The following is a 19,931-nucleotide window of genomic DNA, read 5'->3' on the forward strand; positions in this document are numbered from 1 at the left end:
ACTGCATCAGACCATTTGTCGGTCTAGACCATTTATTGTCTTGGAAGCTTTATTCTGTTTGCAACCTTTGGGATCCAAAGCACTGTTTGGGGTTTTTGTTGGGGACGGGGAGGTACTGTCCATGTGCCTGAGATTGCCCATCTCATCATCTCCCTGCTCATTGCTAAACTCTGTAAAATTGCCTGGTTTTTATCTTTTCTTCCTCAGTGGTTGCTCTTATATTGTGTTTTGAGGCTCTGCCGCCTCTGTCTCTGCACTTACATGGGCTAAGCTAGAGCACCAGTGAGAAATATTTTGCTTTATTCATCTCTGTGTAAGATTTGTTACCTGCCCTTCACCAAAAGGGCCTACAATGGAAAGTAAGATTATAAAAAACAAATTGCAATTATGAAAGATATAAAACAATTCCAAATGGAACGGAACAGTTTATTAGCATAACTCTTTCTCTCTCTGATATACCAGTTAATTACATTAGACTTGGAGCTCGTGGTGTTTATTACACAAGGGACGTTATCCCTTATTTTATTTCTTTTATTCATTGCTTATTACAAAAGAAAGAGTCTCAAAGCAGCTTAAAACAAATTAAAAATGCAGCAAGTAACCTAAGCAAAATAACTAAATTATTTATTATTGCATTTATATCTTTTTCTCTAAGGAGCACAGTGCTTGCCCTGTACGCCATTTTATTATCACAGCAGCCCTGTGAGGTCGGTAGATCTGGGTTTGGGCAGAGGTTTTCCCAGGCCTCCTGCTACTTAACTGAAACGGCCAGGCTAAGTCCTTCTGCATGCAGGTCAGCTTCTGTGCTGTTGAGCCGTGGCCCTTTCTGGTCCGCAGAGGTACAGGACATGTTCCTTAGCTTCTCACTCTCAACTCCATGTAATACTCCTGATATATACACCTAGCCTTTTTCCCTGAGAAGCATTCAAGGTGGTTTACAGATAAAAATAAGAACAGCTTAAAACATTTGGTGGGGGGAAACGGTAATTAAAAAACAATGAAACATTGATATAATTAAAACTGTGCAAATAATTACAGGTGACCCCCCCCCTTACATGGGGGTTATGTTCCAGGCCCCCATGCGCATAAGGGAAAATTGTGTAGGTGGGGCACACCCTCTAAAAAGCCTCTAAATGCCCAGGTTTTCCTGCTCTCCAGATCTCTCTCCCCACACAAATCTCCCTTCAACTAAAGTTGAAGCTCTGGGACCGGCTGGAGGCTGTGCAGAGAAGCAGCTCCTCCTCCTGAACCAATGCACACATCAGCTGTTAGGCAGGGAGGCTGAGCAGAGTAAACAAATCCTCACTGCGCCTCCAGTCTCTTTGGGGCTTCCTCCGCCCTCACTGACATCCTCTTTGGGGAGAGTCTCCTCGCGAGCCACGAGGACTCTCCAGCTCTCTCCTGCCATTGCCTGGTATGATTCTATTTCTGCATTTACCTCCCAGCGCTGCACATGTGTGCGGTTGCGCACAAGTCGATCATGTGTATATGGGATGATGCCTATACAATAAAAACAGCAGGGCATCATTAGAAGCAACCAATTCATCAAAGCCTGTTGGGACAAGGAGGTCTTCACCTCCTGGCGGAAGGACAGCAAGGAGGGAGCCAGTCCGGCTTCTCCAGGGAGGGAGTTGCACAGTCTGGGAGCAGCCACTGAGAAGGCCCTCTGCCGCGTCCGCGTCAAGTGAGGGTGGCGGGACCGAGAGAAGGGCCTCTCGGAACCTGATCAGGTTCAGCTGAGGGCATACTCTCTTTCAGATAGCTTAGACCTAAGAGTACCATCTTCACGGATGCAAGCCTTAGCTGGACCAACCAGCGCCTGGATTTCTGGAGCGGATGCTGTGAGATGTATGGGAACTTAGGCTCCCTTCCTTTGTATGTGGTAGTCTTTAGTCATTCCCGCTTTGTGCTCCTTGCAACAGGCGCCTGAAGAATGAGCTACTGGAGATCCGCAGAAAGGGAGCCAAGAGGGGAAGCCAGCGCTACAGCGAGAGGACGTGCGCCCGCTGTCAGCAGAGCCTGGGGCGGATCAGCCCCAAAGCCAATACTTGCCGCGGCTGCAACCATCTGGTGTGCCGGGACTGCCGCTCCTATAGTGCCAACAGTTCCTGGCGCTGCAAAGTCTGCACCAAGGAGGCGTAAGTTTGGCAGCTTGAGTTTGCCGGTGCTACTTCCTGTCCTTGTGCTTCCTCTTCCTTGTCTCTTCCAGCTGCGGCTGTTTATTGTCTCTGAACCCACATGTTTGAACCCAGTTTTTGATGTACAGCTTAGAACCAGCTTTTTATTTAAAGGAAAACATGCAAGATTCTAGCCCTCAACATTTACGCACAACTTGTTTTGTCTAAAGGCTTTAGGATTCAGGAGTTTTAACTGTCCTGCTCAATAATTTAAACCTCTGTGCATTCTTTTTATTTTCCTTTGTAGAAAAGCACGGTGAATACAGTTAGCGAGGCTGGGTTCTTGCCACCAAGGCCATGAGACTGGTACAAGATTTATTGAGCCAAGAATGTTGCTGTGGAATTGTTTGGGCAGTGGGAGGGCCCCATGCTAACACACCCTTGATAACTACCTACAGGGGAGCTTTGCTGTTCCTGCTTCAAAGCTGTGTCTGCAAAATCCCAAAGTCAGCAACAAAACATCTATAGGTTTCCATAAAGTGTTCCCCCCATACATTAATGAGGGCTAGAAACTTGGGGTGTTTATTTTAATGAAACAACAACTCAGGAAGCCAAATTCTATTATACATAGTTGTGTAATCATCCATGCTTCAGAAAAACCGAGTGAGGTAAAAACTGAGCTGAACATAAGTGATTAAATTGTTAGAAATGGTCTTTTGCAGCACTCTTCTCTCTCTCTCTCTCTCTCTCTCTCTCTCTCTCTCTCTCTCTCTGTGCAGGGAGCTGAAGAAATCTACTGGTGACTGGTTCTATGACCAAAGAGTAAATCGATTTGCTAGCAGGCTGGGCAGCGACATCATTCGAATGTCTCTTCGGCGCAAACCACAGGGTAGGATTTCTTGACAGTTTTTGGTCTGAAGAGGAGCAAAGAGTCTGTAGCTGCTGGTTCTTATGCAGGATTTTTGTTTGTATTTTCCAATTAAACAGAATCAAAAGTTGCCCCAAATAACTTATTAGCTGACAATTCATGTGCTGGTCAGCAAACTCTTTACATTCTCCCCACCCTTTTAGAAATCTAGCTTGGCTTGCTTACTTGAGCTATCTGTATCTTCTCAATATCCTGTGTATTTTCATTCTTCAGCCATGGTGATGGCATGGGCTGCTGAGAAGGAAGGGAGGCAAGCAAGCAAGCAAGCAAGCAAAGCAGCCTTACCAACCCCTCTTTCTTCCTCCTTGCTGCCACCAAATGGATGTCTATTTTTTCCCTGACTTCCTCCATTGAATATTTTGGACATAAATTGGCCCAACCTACTCCTGATACAGTAGTACCCCAGGTTACGAACTTAATTCATTTTGGAGGGCCATTCTTAACCCAAAACCATTCTTAACCTGAGGCGCGCTTTCGCTAATGGGGCCTCCCGCTTCCGCTGTGCTGCCGGCACGTGATTTCCATTCTCATCCTGGGGCAAAGTTCGTAACCCGAGGTACTACTTCAGGTTAGCAGAGTTTGTAACCCGAAGCATTTGTAACCTGAGGTACCACTGTACTGGGTAAAGTGGCACAGCCCTTGGGTGTGGGGTAAATGACAAGGCCTTGGACCAAGTTTTTCTGAAACAAATTATTCTTTGCTTGCAGTTTTAGGAAGACACCAAGTTAAACATCATTTGAGGAAATCATTTGAGAAAATGATTTTAGAAAAAAAAAGTTTGAAAAGCCAGCAAATAAGCCGAGAGAAACTCTGTCAGCTACTGTATTGTATTCTTTTGTTCAGCTACTGTGTTTTATTCTGTATTTATCCATTTACATTGCTCAGTCTAGCTTCTGGGTGGGTCCCTCAGAATTCCCCCCCCTCCTGGCTCCTTTCTGCTCTAATGGTCTCTTAACACTATTCAACTTTCTATAACACTGGTTCCACAATAACTGCATTAACCAGTTTTCTAGACTATAGACAGTAGCCTTGTTTGCGCATAACATTATGGCAAATGATGCTTTAGCCTGAACAAGCAAGTGTGCTGGTGAGCAGTCAGAAATCTGTGGTTGTTTTGCTCCTTCCCTGTTTGTATTGCTGCTGCGCCACTGGAAGCTAAGCCATGGTTTGGCACACCTGAACCTGTGCTTATGGTTTGTCTCCCCCAAACAAATTGTGACCACAAGCTCACCCCAAAAAAATAATACTGGGCACAATTTGTGGTCTGTCTGGAACGAGACAAACCATAAGCCTGAGTACAGATGTAATGCTAAGCCAAACCATGGCTTAATTCCTGCTAGTGTGGCAGCAGCAGGAACAGGGAGGAGCAAAGCAGCTGAACCTCCCGCACCCCCAAGCATCAACTTGTTTGCTTATTCATTCACTCCTAAGTCATGGTTTGCTTTGGTGTTAACAGTTAATGAGGCCAAAAAATATATTTGAAAAAATCACTCCCCCCACTCAAAGATTCCAACTTTGCAGAAGCTTCCATTTCCTCCTAATTGCCAAGTTCCTAGGATGATGGGAGTGGTGTTTTTGACAATATATGGAGGGCTACAGATTGGCTAGCTCTGCACTATATATAGCCACTGAATGAACTGGGTTTGATGCGGGTGGCTCTGTGGTCTAAACCACTGAGCCTAGGGCTTGCCAATCGGAAGATCTGCGGTTTGAATCCCCGCAACAGGATGAGCTCCCATTGCTTGGTCCCAGCTCCTAGCAGTTCAAAAACACACCAAAAAGTGCAAGTAGATAAATAGGTACTGATTCAGCGGGAAGGTAAATGGTGTTTCTGTACGCTGCTCTGGTTTCGCCAGAAGCGGCTTAGTCATGCTGGCCACATGACCCAGAAAAACTGTCTGCAGACAAACGCCGGCTCCCTCGGTCTCTAAAACGAGATGAGCACCGCAACTCCAGAGTCGTTCGCGACTGGACTTAACTATCAGGGGTCCTTTACCTTTACCGTTACCTTTATATAAATGTTAACTATTGAATGAACCTACCTCTCAAGGTTGTTAGTTGGGTGGAAGATGCTTCCTGTGTACAACCTTGAGCTCCTTGTGGGGGGAAGGTGAGGTGGAAATGTCATGAATAAATGGGGACTGCTCCCAGTATGTGTGCATTGACCCTAAAAGGTTTGTTATTTTTATCCCTTCTCTTTTAGCTAACAAAAGGGAGACAGCAGGGCAAGCTCTTCTGCAGAAGGCCCAGCTCACCGATACCAAAGGTTCCTCCAAGGCAGCACCAAAGAGTCCCCAGCAGCAACACAAGGATCCCAGGTGACTCTCTCTCTCCCACCCACCACTTCTTGCTCCGCCATGCTGGGGCTGTTGCAGCAACGGGACTCTGTTTCATCCCTCTCACTAGCAGCAGTGAATATCAAAGATCAAAGCACATTAAGGGAAAATATCCGCATACTTACATTCCTTCAAGTATGCAGGAAGTGTATATGCCAGAGGTTTTCAACCTTTTTGATTCCACAGCTCCCTTGACCAACTACATTCTTTCTGCAGCACCCCTGCGGGGCTCAGGAACCCAGTTATATTACCCCTTGCCTGCAGGGCTGGCAGCCCTTCACCACTTTTTGAACACCCTCCCTTGTTGAGTGTTCGCTCAGCCTCCTCTCTTCTCCCCTCTCCTTGGGAGTCCTCTGAGCAGCCACTTCTGCAACCCATGGTCTCTGAGTTGCCCAGCCCGCTCCCAAAGAGAGGTGCTTCTTCACACTGCCCCACAGGGGCTTGGGTAGCAGCTCCTGGCCAGCCCCAGAGGCACCATTTGCCTGGGGAGTTTGTAGCCAGGGCTGCTGCAATGAACAGCCAATCAAGCCTTTGGGAGGCAGAGATGCAGGAGGGCATCAAAGGATGGGAAGGAAGGAAAGAGGGACAGAGGCCAGTGTTGCTACAGCACATTGGTTGAAAAGCACTGGCCTATGCATTTTGGGACGCGGGTGGCACTGTGGGTTAAACCACAGAGCCTAGGGCTTGCCGATTAGAAGGTCGGTGGTTCGAATCTCCGTGACGGGGTGAGCTCCCGTTGCTTGCTCCCTGCTCCTGCCAACCTAGCAGTTCGAAAGCACATCAAAGTGCAAGTAGATTAATAGGTACCGCTCCAGCGGGAAGGTAAATGGCGTTTCTGTGCGCTGCTCTGGTTCACCAGAAGTGGCTTAGTCATGCTGGCCACATAACCTGGAAGCTGTACGCCAGCTCCCTCGGCCAATAAAGCGAGATGAGCACCGCAACCCCAGAGTCGGCCATGACCGGACCTAATGGTCAGGGGTCCCTTTACCTTTACCTATGCATTTTGCATTTGCATGCAGGCCGTTTTCAGGATGCAATTGCATTTTAAGACCAGAGGTTTAGAATAGCTGTAAGAAGGCAAGGTCTGCCGTTCAGCTGTGCATTGATGAAATATGCTGCACATTTCATGGAAAATAGCCTTGTGTATGATGAGTGTGTTGTATGTCTCCTCCTCCCCCACCTATTACCGGAACAGAGACCCCCAACAGCTTTTCTACTGAGATAATAGAGTTCTTCTTGCGCAATGTTCTCCACATCTGGTGTAGACAGTGATGAGCTGGGTACATCAATGATTTGACTTTGGATGAGACAGCTTCCTATGACTTTGTGTTCTCTGCTGCCTGATCCTTTGAACTAGAGATGCCAGGGATTGAACTTGGGCTCTTCCACCAAGCCCCTTATTGCCGTTCACCTGTCTAGACTGTTTCTTCCAGCTTGACCCCTGATCACTTGGAGCTCCGAGATGCAAGGAGTGACACAGAATCCACTGAGAACATGAGTCTGGATGGCTTCCGCACTGTCTCTTCTCCTACAGCTCCTGGCCCCAGGTTTGAAAAGACCAGTTCCAATTCCTATAAGGTGTATATCCCAATCTGTAGGGGAATCTGTGGCTCTCCTAGAGTTGCTGAACACAACCCTAATAATTTCTGACCATTGACCGTGCTGGCTGGAGCTGATGGGAGCTGGAAGTCCAACAACAATGCTCTCTAAAACTAGTTATTTTCTCCAGCCAGTTGATTCTTACTAATATCCAAAAACACCACTTTTCAGAATGAGCAATCATTTTTATGCCAGCGGTTTGTGACATGATGCAATTCACTTGTTTTCTGTAGTGCCTTTTGAATGTTTGAAAAGAACCATAGGGTGATGGAATCCAGAGGTACCATAGGACAATTCCTGCACTGCTTGAGCAGTGCTTTCCACCACAGTTAATTTCTTTATTTGCTGAGATGGAGGGTGCACACAGACTGCCTTTTATGTGCCCTTCAGCTTTTTCTCACCTGGTTTGCTTGCAGCAAGTTAAACGTAGAGAGAGCCATATCAACTTCATGTAAATCTCCTCTGCGATACGACTTGCTATGATAACCTATGAATGTCACTTCTATTTAGTGAACTAGTGGATAGCCTAGATAATGGAGGTTGCATTGTGCCTTTTCCCTATCTGGTTGGATAGCCACCCGCCATGTTCTAGTTGAGATTCCTGCATTGCAGGGGGTTGGACTAGATGGCCCTTGGGGTCCCTTCCAACTCTATGATGCTATGAACTTCTGGTGGGAGAGAGCCATCCTTGTTTTAGAATGTGCTGCTTTAGAATCACAGGAGCATTCTAGGCTGTTAAATGTGTTGAGGCATTCTAGGCTGTTAAATCTGGGGGAAGAGGAATGGATGAGGTTTGATTAGAGGGAGAGAAAAGGGAGGTAAGTTGGGGGAGACAAAAGCCCTTTTCAGACTTTCCTCCCTAACCCTTTCATATACCGAATGCGTGGGTTGGGGTGGCTTGCTGGGGGTCAGGATATTGCCTGCAGAACCTGTGCCTCTGCTTTTGGGGTGGTCCTCAGTGAACTCATGCTGGGAAATAACTTTATGCATGGTGCAGAGAAAGAAAGCAGAGTTTTATTTTCTGCCTCCGGTAATACTACAGATAAAGCATTGACCAGCCTCCTTTCCCATCCTGACCAGCCTTCTAGATATTGTTGGACTACAACTCCCATCAATTCCTGATCTTAGGTGGGGCTGATGAGAGCAGGAGTCCAGAAACATCTGGGGGGGGGGCGTACAGGTGGGGGAAGGCTGAAACAGACAAAAGGAAAGATCTATTGACCCAATGCACTTCTCAATTTATGGAATTCGTTGCTGCACAACATGTGGCAGTTGGCTAAGGCTTTAAAAGGGGATCGCCTAAATTCATGCAGGTTTACAGTTGTTGCTAAATGGAAGGGTTAGTGCAGGGGTCTGCAACCCGCGGCTCCGGAGCCGCATGTGGCTCTTTTACATCTTTGCCGCGGCTCCGAGGCGAATACTAGCGAGGGGAGGAGGTGCATTTTGCGCCCCGACACTCCCCACTGTGGCGGGCGCTGTACTGGCTGTGACGTTGCATGGGGGCGGTGCGTGCGTTAGTCACCTTCCCGCTGTCAGATCGCGGCTCTGGAGATATATTTGTTTTAAATGTCGCAATGGTTTTGCGGCTCCCAGTTGTTTTTTTCTTCGGAAACGGGTCCAAGTGGCTCTTTTTGTCTTAAAGGTTGCAGACCCCTGGGTTAGTGGTTTTTCTTCTTCTGTGCCTCAGCTGATCCCATTCTCAGTGTGACTCCAGAAATTTCCAGGCAGACATACTTTTCCATTTCCAATCCTCGCATATAAGCTTTCTGCTCTTCCTCCCACAAATGTTCCAGGAATTTCTTATTGGTTCTGCTTTGGCTGTGCTATAGAGCAAGAGCACCCTTCAGATAGCAGTCGTGTGATAACATCGAGGAAACGGAGCAGAGCTACTAATAGAGCAGAACAATGTGCAGATCACTAATTCGCTATTATTGCATTGATGATGCATTGCAGAAAACAAGTCTGGAGGGTGCCCTGTTCAGAGAGATGAATGTCCTTGGTCTGCTCCAGGAAAGATGTTCTTATGATCTCCCTGCTTTTTGTTTCTTTGCAGCCCTCAACAAGAGAGGACAAAAGCTATCAGCCCTTCAGGGTCCAATGCATCCAGCCTGACGCTCCCCAGCCGCTTCAGAGAGGCTCTCCCCTCCGATTCAGATGGTGTAGGTTTGCACTGCTGCTTTGCATGTGGCTTGCTGAAACAACAGGTTTCTTTGCACGTGCTTGGGCACTGTCATATGGCGGCAGGTGTCTTGGGAAATGCAGGACTTTCCCTTTCCAGGGCACCCCAACCTTTTTCACATTGGTCATTGTTGGTTGCATTGATTGGCAGAGTGTAGGGTGGGCTATCGTAACTCATCTGCACATCTAAAGCTGCTGGACTCAAAAGTACCAAACAGCCTTTGCCGCTTGTCCTAAAGCTTGGGCTGAACAAATGCTTTTGGGAATCAGATTTCCTTATTCTTTCTACCTGCAGACCAGTGTGTGGGATGGTGGTTGTGTGAGGGTCTTGTTTATGTTTTTGTGATGTTGGCGTATTCTTTCCTAGGACGCTCGTTTGGGGGTCCATGGTGCAGCTTCAGCTGATGAGAATGAAACCTTGTTCAAGAAGAATCCCAGGAGAGTTCAGAGGCCTTCAGGTAAAAGACCCTTAGATGCAATGTTATGCTGGCCAGGGTGGTGCAGTGGTTAAGCTGCTGTATTTAAACTGGAGAGATCCACGTTCAGATCCTAACTCAGCCATGAACCTTCTTCAAAGGAAGTTTGGACAAGCACCTGTTTGGGAAAATCCTCTTGGATTGGGATGGTGGTGGTGGTAGATAAAGGGTTAGGTTTGAGTAGTGGTTCTGTGACCTCTTGGCTCTATCATGCTAAAAGCAGTAGCTCTCTCTTCTCCTGACCTACTTCTGTCACAGAATACACAAAGTCAGTGATTGACCTGCGACCAGAGGAGCCTGTTATTGAAAGTGGGCCTCTAGGAGACAGAAGCAAATCAGTCCCAGGCCTCAACGTTGAAATGGTGAGTCTCCTAAGGGAGCCTTTTTTAGCCTGAGGCCCACATTCCCTTCAGGGGAGCCAGGTGTCAGTGGTAGGTAGGCCCAGAAGCAAAAGTGGGCAGAGCAAAAAAAATGTTTATTTTACCTTTATGCAGTAGGCTAATTCACCAGAGACCCCCAGAGGACACTGAACATTTTTAAGATGGCACGCCTATGGCAGAGCCATGCAGATTTGCCTCCTCGTGTAGGAGAAGCCCCCCCCCCGCCCCCCAGACTGGCTGTACCTGTAGTGCTCACAGGTGATGCTGGTTTAGTGCTCTTAAAGCCAGAACCTGAGATTTTGGTCCCCCCCCCCCTTGGGCATCAGCTTCCATTCCTTCCCTCATGCTGCTGACACTGTTTAGGTAGGAAGGGGGAGGCTTTCCTCCACCTTAGAGGGTGGGGTTTCTTTTCTTCCCCTTGCTGGTGATTCACCTTGTCTCCTGCCTTTTATAAGGCATTTCAGAGATTCAGGTTACAGTCATACCTCATGTTATGTCCACTTCATGTTACGTTCTTTCACGTTACGTCCTGCGGTGACCCGGAAGTACCGGAAAGGGTTACTTCCGGGTTTCACTGCTCGCGCATGCGCAGACACGCAAAATGACGTCACGCGCATGCACAGAAGCGGCGAATTGCAACCTGCGCGTGCGCAGATGCGCCGCTGTGGGTTGCGCTCTTGTCATGTTGTGAATGGGCCTCCGGAACGAATCCTGTTTGCAACCAGAGGTACCTCTGTACTGAGGATTCTGCTGGAGTGCAGGAAGACCTCCAAACAATGCACTCCACTGAAGTGGTGTGGCTTGGGGAGAGGGGGGGGTGGCTTGAGATTTCCCACACCAATGTTACGGAAGGTTGTTGCAGAGTCAAATACTGAGAAGCGCTCTCTGCGTCCTGGGGATATTTGATGTAGGGGTAGTATTAATGGACTTCCTTGAGTCTAAAAAAGATACCGTTATGGGACATAAAGGGGGAGGCTGTTCCTTAAGCAGGACCAGCCCAATTAGAGAGGCAACCCTCACAACCACCCGGGGTGTTGAACTTCCAAGAGCTCCTGCTGTGGCTATGTCAGTATTTTGGTGAAGGAACCTCTGTCTTTGCTTTTGGAGGTGGTGCATAGATGCAGCTTAGCAGCTCATTTGGCTGGGTGGTTTCTCATTTCATATGACACAGTCAAGAGATCCTTTTGACCTGGGGGCATAAGCACAGCTGTAAAAAGAAGTGATGATATGCAAAATAAAGATGCACTCAATAGCTCATAAAACAAGACACTGGAGGAGGGCGGTGATGAGCTGGGGGACTTTTGAACTTGTCTGGGGCTGCAGACTGAGCCAGCAGTCTTCCCTTCGGGAAGTTGTGCTGATGCTGTTTAGGATGAAGCTCAGCTGTGTGTGTTTTCTTCTCTAGGAAGAGGAAGAGGAGGACATAGACAGCCTGGTAGAGATTCACAGGAGAAGGACAGCCAGATGCAGCATGCGTAGCGGTACATCTTCGGTAGGTCCCAGTACCGGTGCCTGTTGCCTAGGACTCTTTTGAAGAAGGGTGGGGAACCTGTGGGACTCCAGCTCCCATCAGCCCCCAGGCACCATGACCAATGGTCAAGACTGATGGGAAATGTGGTCCCAGAAATCTCTAGAGGGTGACATGGGTTCTCCATACTTGGCTTACAGAGCATAATGTTCCTCCTTCTGCATTCCTATCAAGCCCAAGATATTTATTTATTACAATACATTCTATTTACAAAAAAAGTCTAAACCAGGGGTGTCAAACTCAAATTCATCGGGGGCCGCATCAGCAGTTTGGTCACCCTCAAAGGGCCGGTTGTATCTGTAGGACTATGGCATGCGCTCAATATAAAAACAAGTGGAGGTTTCCTGAATGCATGTAAAGTGGAGGTTTCCTGTGTAGAACGGCCGGAGCCGCTAGAGGGCAGATGTTCTCTGGCTTGTAGGCTGCCGCGCATGCGCTGAAGAGGCGGCTTTCTTATGTCAAAAAAACAACAACACCAGAATAACTGGTGAAGGCTGGCGGCCAGCGGCGGCTACACGGGCCACATGACGAGGTCTGGTGGGCCGGATTCGGCCCGCGGGCCTTGTGTTTGACACCCGTGGTCTAAACCATCAGCATTACAAGGTGAGGGGAATAGATCGTGGTGGTGAACAGCACAAAACCGACAGTAGAATTTCATTCATAAAGCAAATGCGCCGTAACTCAGTGGGTCAGCTTAATATGTCACAGGAAAACTGCCTGATGCTGAGTCTGACCACTGGTCTATCTTGCTCAGTGTTGTCTACTACGCTGACTGGCAGAAGCTCTCCAGGGTTTCAGACAGATATTCCCAGTCCTACCTGGAGATGCATGCAAAGCAGCTGCCCTACTACTGAGCTACGGCTCTTCCCCTGTTAGCGCAGCTGGATTAAGATAGGTGATCTCAAGGATAGGGGGGCTTCTTTGCCTCTGTTGCTGTCAGATAGGACAGTCACTCTTCCTATCCATGCAGGAAGTGGTGGAATTCAATGATGGGATTGAAACTAAAAACGAAAGCTGTGTTGGGACCTCAAGGATGAACAGATTTTTAAAGCAGCATAAACTTTCAAGGATCAGAGGCCTTCTCACCTCCTGAACAAATTACGCTGTGCCAAATTTATTATTGTTGTTGTTCTTATTATTTATATACCGCCCTTCATCACAAGATCTAAGGGTGGATCACAGGATAAAAATGCAAGTTAAAAACACAAGCAAATAATTAAAACAATAACCCCCCCCCCCTCCTAATCTTTTAACTGCCCCGTTGTTTTGCTACAACAGACTGAACGCTGCCCCCACTTTACGGGTGGAAATGTAGGTTGAACATTTTGGTTAAAAACCTTTCGGAGTTGGTTACAGTAGCCGGTCTGCACGTGCAGCAGAATCTCATGGTGACATTGGTTGAATCTGGGCCAGGAAGGCAGAATTCAGTGGATGGTAAACGATGCTGCTTCTTTTCTTTTCTCAGAGCACTTTGGGAAGCATGGTCAGTATCTACAGCGAGGCGGGCGACTTTGGCAATGTCTGTGTTACGGGAGAAATTGCCTTCTCCCTGAGCTATGAGCAGAAGGTGCAGACCCTCTTCATCCACGTGAAGGAGTGTCGCCAGCTGGCCTTTGCTGACGAGGCCAAGAAGCGCTCCAACCCGTGAGTGTGCATCGTCTTGTGCTGGATGTGTGGGGAGGAGGGACATTGGACTCTCCTGCTTATGTGGGTGAGCTTACACCTAGCAGTAGGACAGGAATAAGTGGTTTGGTTTCCAACCCGTAGCAACAAATTAAGTGGGTTGGTTTGGACATGGTACAGATTAGTAGCTGACAGTGGCGTAGCATGGGGGGTGCAGGGGGGGCGGCCGCACCGGGCACAACATCTGGTGGTTAGGGTTAGGGGGCGCAAATCCACGGGTTAAGGGGTGCAAATCCACGGGTTAGGTGGCGCAAATTACTTGCCTTGCCCCGGGTGCTGACAACCCACGCTACGCCACTGGTAGCTGAGGAAGCTTGACTATAGTTTAGAAGTGTAATTGCAGCATCAGTTGCTCTTCCTCCTAGAGACAGGAGGTAGAAAGCAAAAGCAGACAACCAGTTGTAAACCATGTGTTTCCTAGATTTATTTGAAAGCTCAGCTATGGGCTAGGTTTGGTTCTAAACTAGGGTGAATGCAAACCATGTGTGTGGTTCTTTTCTTAATGTGATGCCTGAAATTGAGTTCTGGTGTGTTCACGTGTACTTTTTCATTTGTTGTATAATTTTTAATTTAAGAGGAATCAAAAGCAGGTGTAAAAGCGCTTTGAACGAACGAACACACATTTTAATCAAACACTCTTTTAGCATGGTTAAATGTGGGCTGCTTTGGGGACAAAATTGCAGTGCTGTGCTTCCAAGACAGAATAGTTATGCAAGACGAAGTGTGTACAGCACCCTCAAATGCATTTTTGGATAAAGGCACTGTATTATATTTTAAAATATGCCAATTTGCATTTATGGATTTATCACATTTTTTTATCCTGCCATTCCTCCAAGGACAGCTAACAGTGTTCTCACCTTCTTCTCCAGCCCTTGCCCCATTTTTAGCAAAATAGTTTACGTTGAGATGGTGAGTGATTCAAGGCCACCTGGTGGTTTTCATGACTGAGGCTGCTGGGGTCTTATCTCTGGTTTCCCCAGTTTTAGCCCAATGCACTACATTAAGAGTAATCACGAGGAGGGCTGCAATCTGTAGTTGAAGTGTTTCACACACCAGTGTGAACCATCTAAAAATGTGGGGTTTTGGGGGGTGGGGGTGGCCCTCAGCAAATAGTTGTTTTTTGTAAGGACTCACTGTGTGGATACATCCCGCCTCTCAGCACACCAATGCAATTGCACGGCCATTTTATCCAAAGCTGCCTGCTTCGCCAGTCTCATCACCATTAAACAGAGGTGGGTGGGACCATGGAAGGAAAGGGAGATAACTGGGCAAGGTGTAAACCTACATGTTTTGTCTCTCGCAGGTATGTGAAGACATACCTCCTCCCGGACAAATCCCGCTCAGGGAAGCGGAAAACCACCATCAAACGGAACACCATCAACCCACTGTACAACGAGCTGCTCAAGGTGTCTGAGAGTTGTGGGCAGGGGGCTAGCCAGGCTTGTGTAGGTTGTGGTCCTCTGTGGAAGCTATCCTTGCTAAATATGCACCCTCTCTTTTTCGTTTTCTTGCAGTATGAGATCAGCAAGGCCCTCCTGCTGACGAGGACCTTGCAGTTCTCTGTCTGGCACCACGACCGTTTTGGCCGGAACACTTTCTTGGGAGAGGTGGAGGTCCCGATGGACACCTGGAACTTTGAGAGCCCATTGGAGGAGTGCCTCCCCCTGCATGGCAAGGTTTGCCCCACCCCACTGCTTGCTTCCGTGGTCCCCCCATCATGCAGCTTCAGCTGAAACAGGTTTCTTGGGAGCTCCAGGAAGTCTTGCTAAACTCGGTTCTCAAGCTTCTAGTTCTAGGTCATTGCCTCTGTGTTCAGCTGCGGTTTTGGTTTAAATAACAAACAGGGAATCTTCCTTGCCACCAGTTTTGTTGTAATTCCAGTTGCAGGTGAAGATCTCTCCCATTTTCGCACATTTTCAATCATTTTAATTGCTTCTTTTCTCAATATTTTAATTCTTTGAAGCTGCAGAAGAATTTTTTTGGCTCAGGGATTGTTCTATAATGTTCTTGGTTCGATTACTTTTTAAAATATGTTTTGTTTGTTCTCTTTGCAAGCCGTCCTGGGAATGCCAATTTTGACACTGAAAGGGTGGAGGCATTATGTATTCTTTGAGCCACTCCTCCCTGCCTATATATATATGTATATGTATCCTCTAATTCATTTCCCTTCACAGCCACTTTAGAAAACCCTCCACCCCATCTGTAGAACCTGCCGCAGAATAGCCCCCTCCTCCATATCTTACTCAGAGCCATCTCAGTGTCATCTCCTTGCATCAGTAAATCCTGCAGGAATCTGATTGGTTGTACAACCCTGTTATTAATGATGTGCTAATATTTATCATTGCCCATTCCTGTCCTAGAATGCTGCAGACTCATCTGCTTCTCCTCAATACAAAGGCGAATTGGTGGTTTCTTTGAAGTTCATTCCACCTGCTAAGCATGCCAATGCAGGAAACGGAAGAAAAGGTGAAGATTCAGTGTAACGCAACCAGTTTTCCCTCTGAATGCAACAGAAACCATACACGGGGCAGCTGTCTGGTTTTCCTCTTTATTCATATCCAAACCTTTCCCAAACTCCATAAGGTCTAGAAACTTGACTTAAATTCTGCTAACAATCGGCTTTTCCGGTTCTGTGTGGTTGGTAGCGTGGCTTTCATACCACCCTAGTTAGAGGAAGCTTTGGGACTGGGGAACTCCTGCCGTTCATTCTCATCACAGGGGTCTCTTTGTTAGGCAAAAAGGAAGATGGCGGTGAACTTCAGGTCTGGATCAAAGAGGCCAAGAACTTGACAGCAGCCAAATCTGGAGGGACATCTGACAGCTTTGTCAAGGGGTGAGCAAATGGGAGCTTGCTAAAACTGTGTGATGGGTGGAAAGGAGGCTGTAGACTGAGGGTTTACAGTTAATTGTTGCCCTGCCCAGGTACCACAGGGGTTGTGTGTGCATCTGATTACAGAAATAATTATTTTGCATTTCATGTAGTATCTTGCACAGCAATATGAAACAAGTGTGCTTGGCTCTGGGTAGCAATTGATTTGGGGCTGTGCAAATCCTTCTGAGTTTTAAAAGGGGCTGGATCTGATTCTTCTAGAAGAGAAGCACTTTGACTTTGAACTATGCATACGGCGCATAGTCCTGCGTTTACAGGTCACAGGAAAAGCGCTCGCAGGGTGCCCTCTTGTGGCTGCTGAGAATTCTCTCCGCAGCTGCTTAAGCACAAGAAATTTGCAGAGAGATCTTCAAAAGATGCTGAGTTTTCAACCCCCCCCCTTCCAAGCTACCAATTTCTTTAAGTCCTGGTTGCAGGAGCCTCTTTAATAAGAGAGAGGCATTTCCCCCTCCCTGGTCCACAGGTATTTGCTCCCTCTGAGGAACAAGGCCACCAAAAGGAAGACACCAGTCGTGAAGAAGAGCCTGAACCCCCACTACAACCACACCTTGGTCTACAACAACATCAGCCCTGAAGAGCTGCCGCACATCTGCCTGGAGCTTACTGTGTGGGACCGGGAGCCCCTTTCCAGCAACGATTTCTTGGGAGGAGTCCGACTTGGAGTTGGGAATGGTGAGGAATCTTCTTAGGGCATGCATATGTGTTTGTGTGCGTGCTCATGGGTGCACCTGTCCCATCAATGGAGATTATCTTTTTCAGATGGATTATTCCTCCCACTTGCTCAAAAAATGGGACCGTGCCAATCACTGCAGACAATTAAACTTCCACTTAAGCTAGAGGCACTCCTGAACCCTAGCTCCCAGCTCCAGTCTAGCCTCCTTTGCAGCAGTAGGGTTCTTCTAGGGCAGAGTTCCCCAAATTTGGGACTCCAGCTGCTGTTGTTTTTAACTACAACTCCCATCATCCCTAGCTAGGTCAGGGATGATGGGAACTGTAGTCCAAAAACAGCTGGAGACCCAAGTTTGGGAAACCCTGTTCTAGGGGAAAGACCATAGTTCAGTGGTCGGCACACCGCTTTGCATGCAGAAGGTCCCAGGTACCATCCCTGACATCTCCTTTATTAAAGGGCTGGGAAAGGTTCCCTGCCTGAATGCTTGGAGAGCGTTCTTTATTTCAAATGGTATTGCCTTCTGTTCTGTGTACAGGGGAAAGGGTCATTGAAATAAAGTTGTGGAGCTGGAGGCTGTGGAATTTAAATATCCACCACCGTGCAGTTTTGATTCCTGGATGAAATACCACCACCTGCCTTGCATATAGAAGATCCCAGTTTCAGTCCCTGGACTCTCCTGATAGGGCTAGGAATGTCCCCTGCCTGAAACCCTGGAGAAACGCTGGCAGGCAATGTAGACATGACTGAGCTAGATGGACCCGATGGGCTGACTCTGCATAAGTCAGCTTCCTGCATTCCTAAGTTCTTGCTCCTTCATTCTCCTTTATGAGGCCCGGTCTTTTCAGCCACTGTTTTCCATCCATGGCTCCAGTCAGTTTTACGTTAGCTGACGGGCTGCTTTTCCACAGTGAACTCAACACCTGAATCTGATCCCAATAAAACGTTTAACTTAATTATCAAAAATGCATAACGTATGCTTGTTACAGAACACTTCAACCCAAGTCAGACAAAATAAACACTTCAGTAAATGTAGCATCCACTAAACATTACAATAAAATAACCTAAATCTCGATACATAACAAGCAGAGAGCTAAATTCGAAGTTGATGGGCCAAAAAGTAGATATGAGAAAATAAATATGCACAACTAGTACTTGTCTTGCTGCCCTCCCAAGGGGCCACAGCAGGGTATGGGTGGGTCTTCATAGTGGGCTCCCTCATTTCTGGCCATTTCTCTTTCTCTCTACAGACATCCACAGTGTCCATATTAAAGCACTCTTACACAATTTTAAACAGTCATAGCTCCCCCCCCCGCCTCAATGAATCCTGGCAACTGTAGTTTGTTAATGGTGCTGGCTTTGCAGAGCTACAGTTCCCAGCACCCTTAACAAGGTACAGGTCCCAGGACCCTCCATGACTGTTAGAAATGTTATAAGATGGCTTTAAGTGGTGTGGATATGATGCAATCTCTCTCGTTTTACTGTGAAAATTTGTATTGAAACAGACTTGAAAAACAGGCAACGAAAGGGAAGAATGCCACATGGAATTAAAACAAGAGGGCCCCCAGTTTATCTGAGGACAGCTCTATTAAGCAAAATCCAGTTCTTTGTGAGGGAGTGTTACTTGAGTAGACGACATTTGGGGATGGAGGTGCGACACATGGTGATTTTAGCCTTTTCAGTGCTGAAGACAGAACACGGCTGGGCACTCAAATAAAACATCAGGTTTAGCAATGCCTTCACAGATTTTGTAGCTCATGCTGGCCTAGTGAACTCCTGGTGCACAGCTTATACCCATGTTGGGTATTACACATGTTCATTCTAGTGGGTTAAAAAAAAAGTATGTAAACATTACACAGATATGATTTACCTGTCCTGTGACTTTTTTTGGAGGGGAGGGGGGAATAACTAATGGGAATAGCACCTGCTTTGCATTCAGTCCCTGGCATCTCCAGCTAAAATTAATTTGGTAGCAGGTGAAAGGTGAGGAAAGACCATTGCCTGACTGCCTGGAGAGATGCTGCCTGCCAGAGTAGACAATACAAGTCTAGATAGGCAGGGCCTGATCTGCAACGAGAAACATGCTCTTGGGACTCCCATTATTCCCAGCCAGCATAGCCAGCGGGGGCAGGGTTGATGGGAGCTGTAGCCCAGACAGCACCAGGAGGGCCACAGGTTCCCCCCACTCCTGCTCTGTGACTTTGCTAGGGATACTTGGATAACCAAATCAGTTCCATCAGTTGGTGAGGATGGTGAAAATGGACCTTGGCTATTTTGTGTACTTGGCTGACCTCGCCTTTTTTTCTTTCAACTACTTGTTTCTTCAGGGATGAGCAATGGCCAACTGGTGGACTGGATGGATTCTACCGGAGAGGAGATTAGTCTGTGGCAGAAGATGCGCAAATACCCCGGATCGTGGGCAGAGGGAACCCTTCCCCTTCGCCCCACCATGGCCAGGGCAAGGCCATAACTTTGTTCCAGCTGGCTTTTGAGGCAAATGATGGCCAGGTTCACTGCACTAGAGAGTTTATGGGATGCAGCAACAAGACTTCCTGGCTTCGTACCACGTGTAGCAATAGAACTAACTTTTGAAATGGCCCTTGAAGCTGGCTTGTTCTGGAGGGAAGTTCTTGGCAGTCTGTTCCAAGGATATTTTATTGGGATTGTTTTCTGTGCAGACCCTGGGGGGCGGGGGGGGGGTGTCCTGCCAAAGTGCCTTTTAAAAATCCCTTATTTTTCCTTATTTTCTTTATCCCTCAAACTCCCTTTCCTATTTTTCTTTTTCTCCTGAAGCCTTCTGCAACATACTGCATCTCTGCATCCTGTTCTTGATTTTAAATGTTAACACCTTCTGTTCTGTTCTGTGCACAGCAGAAAGGGTCACTGAAATAAAGTTTGGGTGTATGAAGCTGGAAGCTGTATAATTTAAATATCTACTTTTTATTCCTGTATTAGCAGGAGATGAAGGCATGGTGCTCAATGATATGGACAGAAAGGAGGGAGGAGGAGGAGATGCAGTTCAAGTTCCATTGACTCTGGCTTTCCCCCAGAGGGTATGGCGGCATGGTGAAATGCATATTTGGGGAAGAGGCGTAACTTGATGGCAGAGCATCTGCCTTGCAAACAGAAGGTCCCATGTTCAGTCCCAG

The 19,931-nt window shown here is 47.4% G+C and overlaps 1 protein-coding gene across 4 annotated transcripts in view; it reads left to right on the forward strand.

The window, feature by feature from the left end:
* SYTL4 (synaptotagmin like 4) overlaps positions 1 to 19,690 on the forward strand; it is a 35,526-nt gene extending 15,836 nt beyond the window's left edge. For all 4 annotated transcript variants that reach the window (XM_077922702.1, XM_077922698.1, XM_077922699.1 and 1 more), the window contains exons 3-17: positions 1,923 to 2,138; positions 2,897 to 3,006; positions 5,249 to 5,363; positions 6,815 to 6,928; positions 9,034 to 9,139; positions 9,526 to 9,616; positions 9,893 to 9,996; positions 11,420 to 11,506; positions 13,008 to 13,186; positions 14,529 to 14,631; positions 14,740 to 14,901; positions 15,586 to 15,691; positions 15,959 to 16,058; positions 16,579 to 16,787; positions 19,110 to 19,690. In XM_077922702.1, the coding sequence (XP_077778828.1) occupies positions 1,923 to 2,138; positions 2,897 to 3,006; positions 5,249 to 5,363; positions 6,815 to 6,928; positions 9,034 to 9,139; positions 9,526 to 9,616; positions 9,893 to 9,996; positions 11,420 to 11,506; positions 13,008 to 13,186; positions 14,529 to 14,631; positions 14,740 to 14,901; positions 15,586 to 15,691; positions 15,959 to 16,058; positions 16,579 to 16,787; positions 19,110 to 19,252 (1,945 nt within the window). In that variant the 3' untranslated portion in view covers positions 19,253 to 19,690. The remainder of the gene's footprint in view (positions 1 to 1,922; positions 2,139 to 2,896; positions 3,007 to 5,248; positions 5,364 to 6,814; positions 6,929 to 9,033; positions 9,140 to 9,525; positions 9,617 to 9,892; positions 9,997 to 11,419; positions 11,507 to 13,007; positions 13,187 to 14,528; positions 14,632 to 14,739; positions 14,902 to 15,585; positions 15,692 to 15,958; positions 16,059 to 16,578; positions 16,788 to 19,109) is intronic.
* Positions 19,691 to 19,931: the final 241 nt, after the last annotated feature.

This window comes from Podarcis muralis, chromosome Z (assembly GCF_964188315.1).
Source record: "Podarcis muralis chromosome Z, rPodMur119.hap1.1, whole genome shotgun sequence".
Lineage (NCBI taxonomy): Eukaryota > Metazoa > Chordata > Lepidosauria > Squamata > Lacertidae > Podarcis > Podarcis muralis.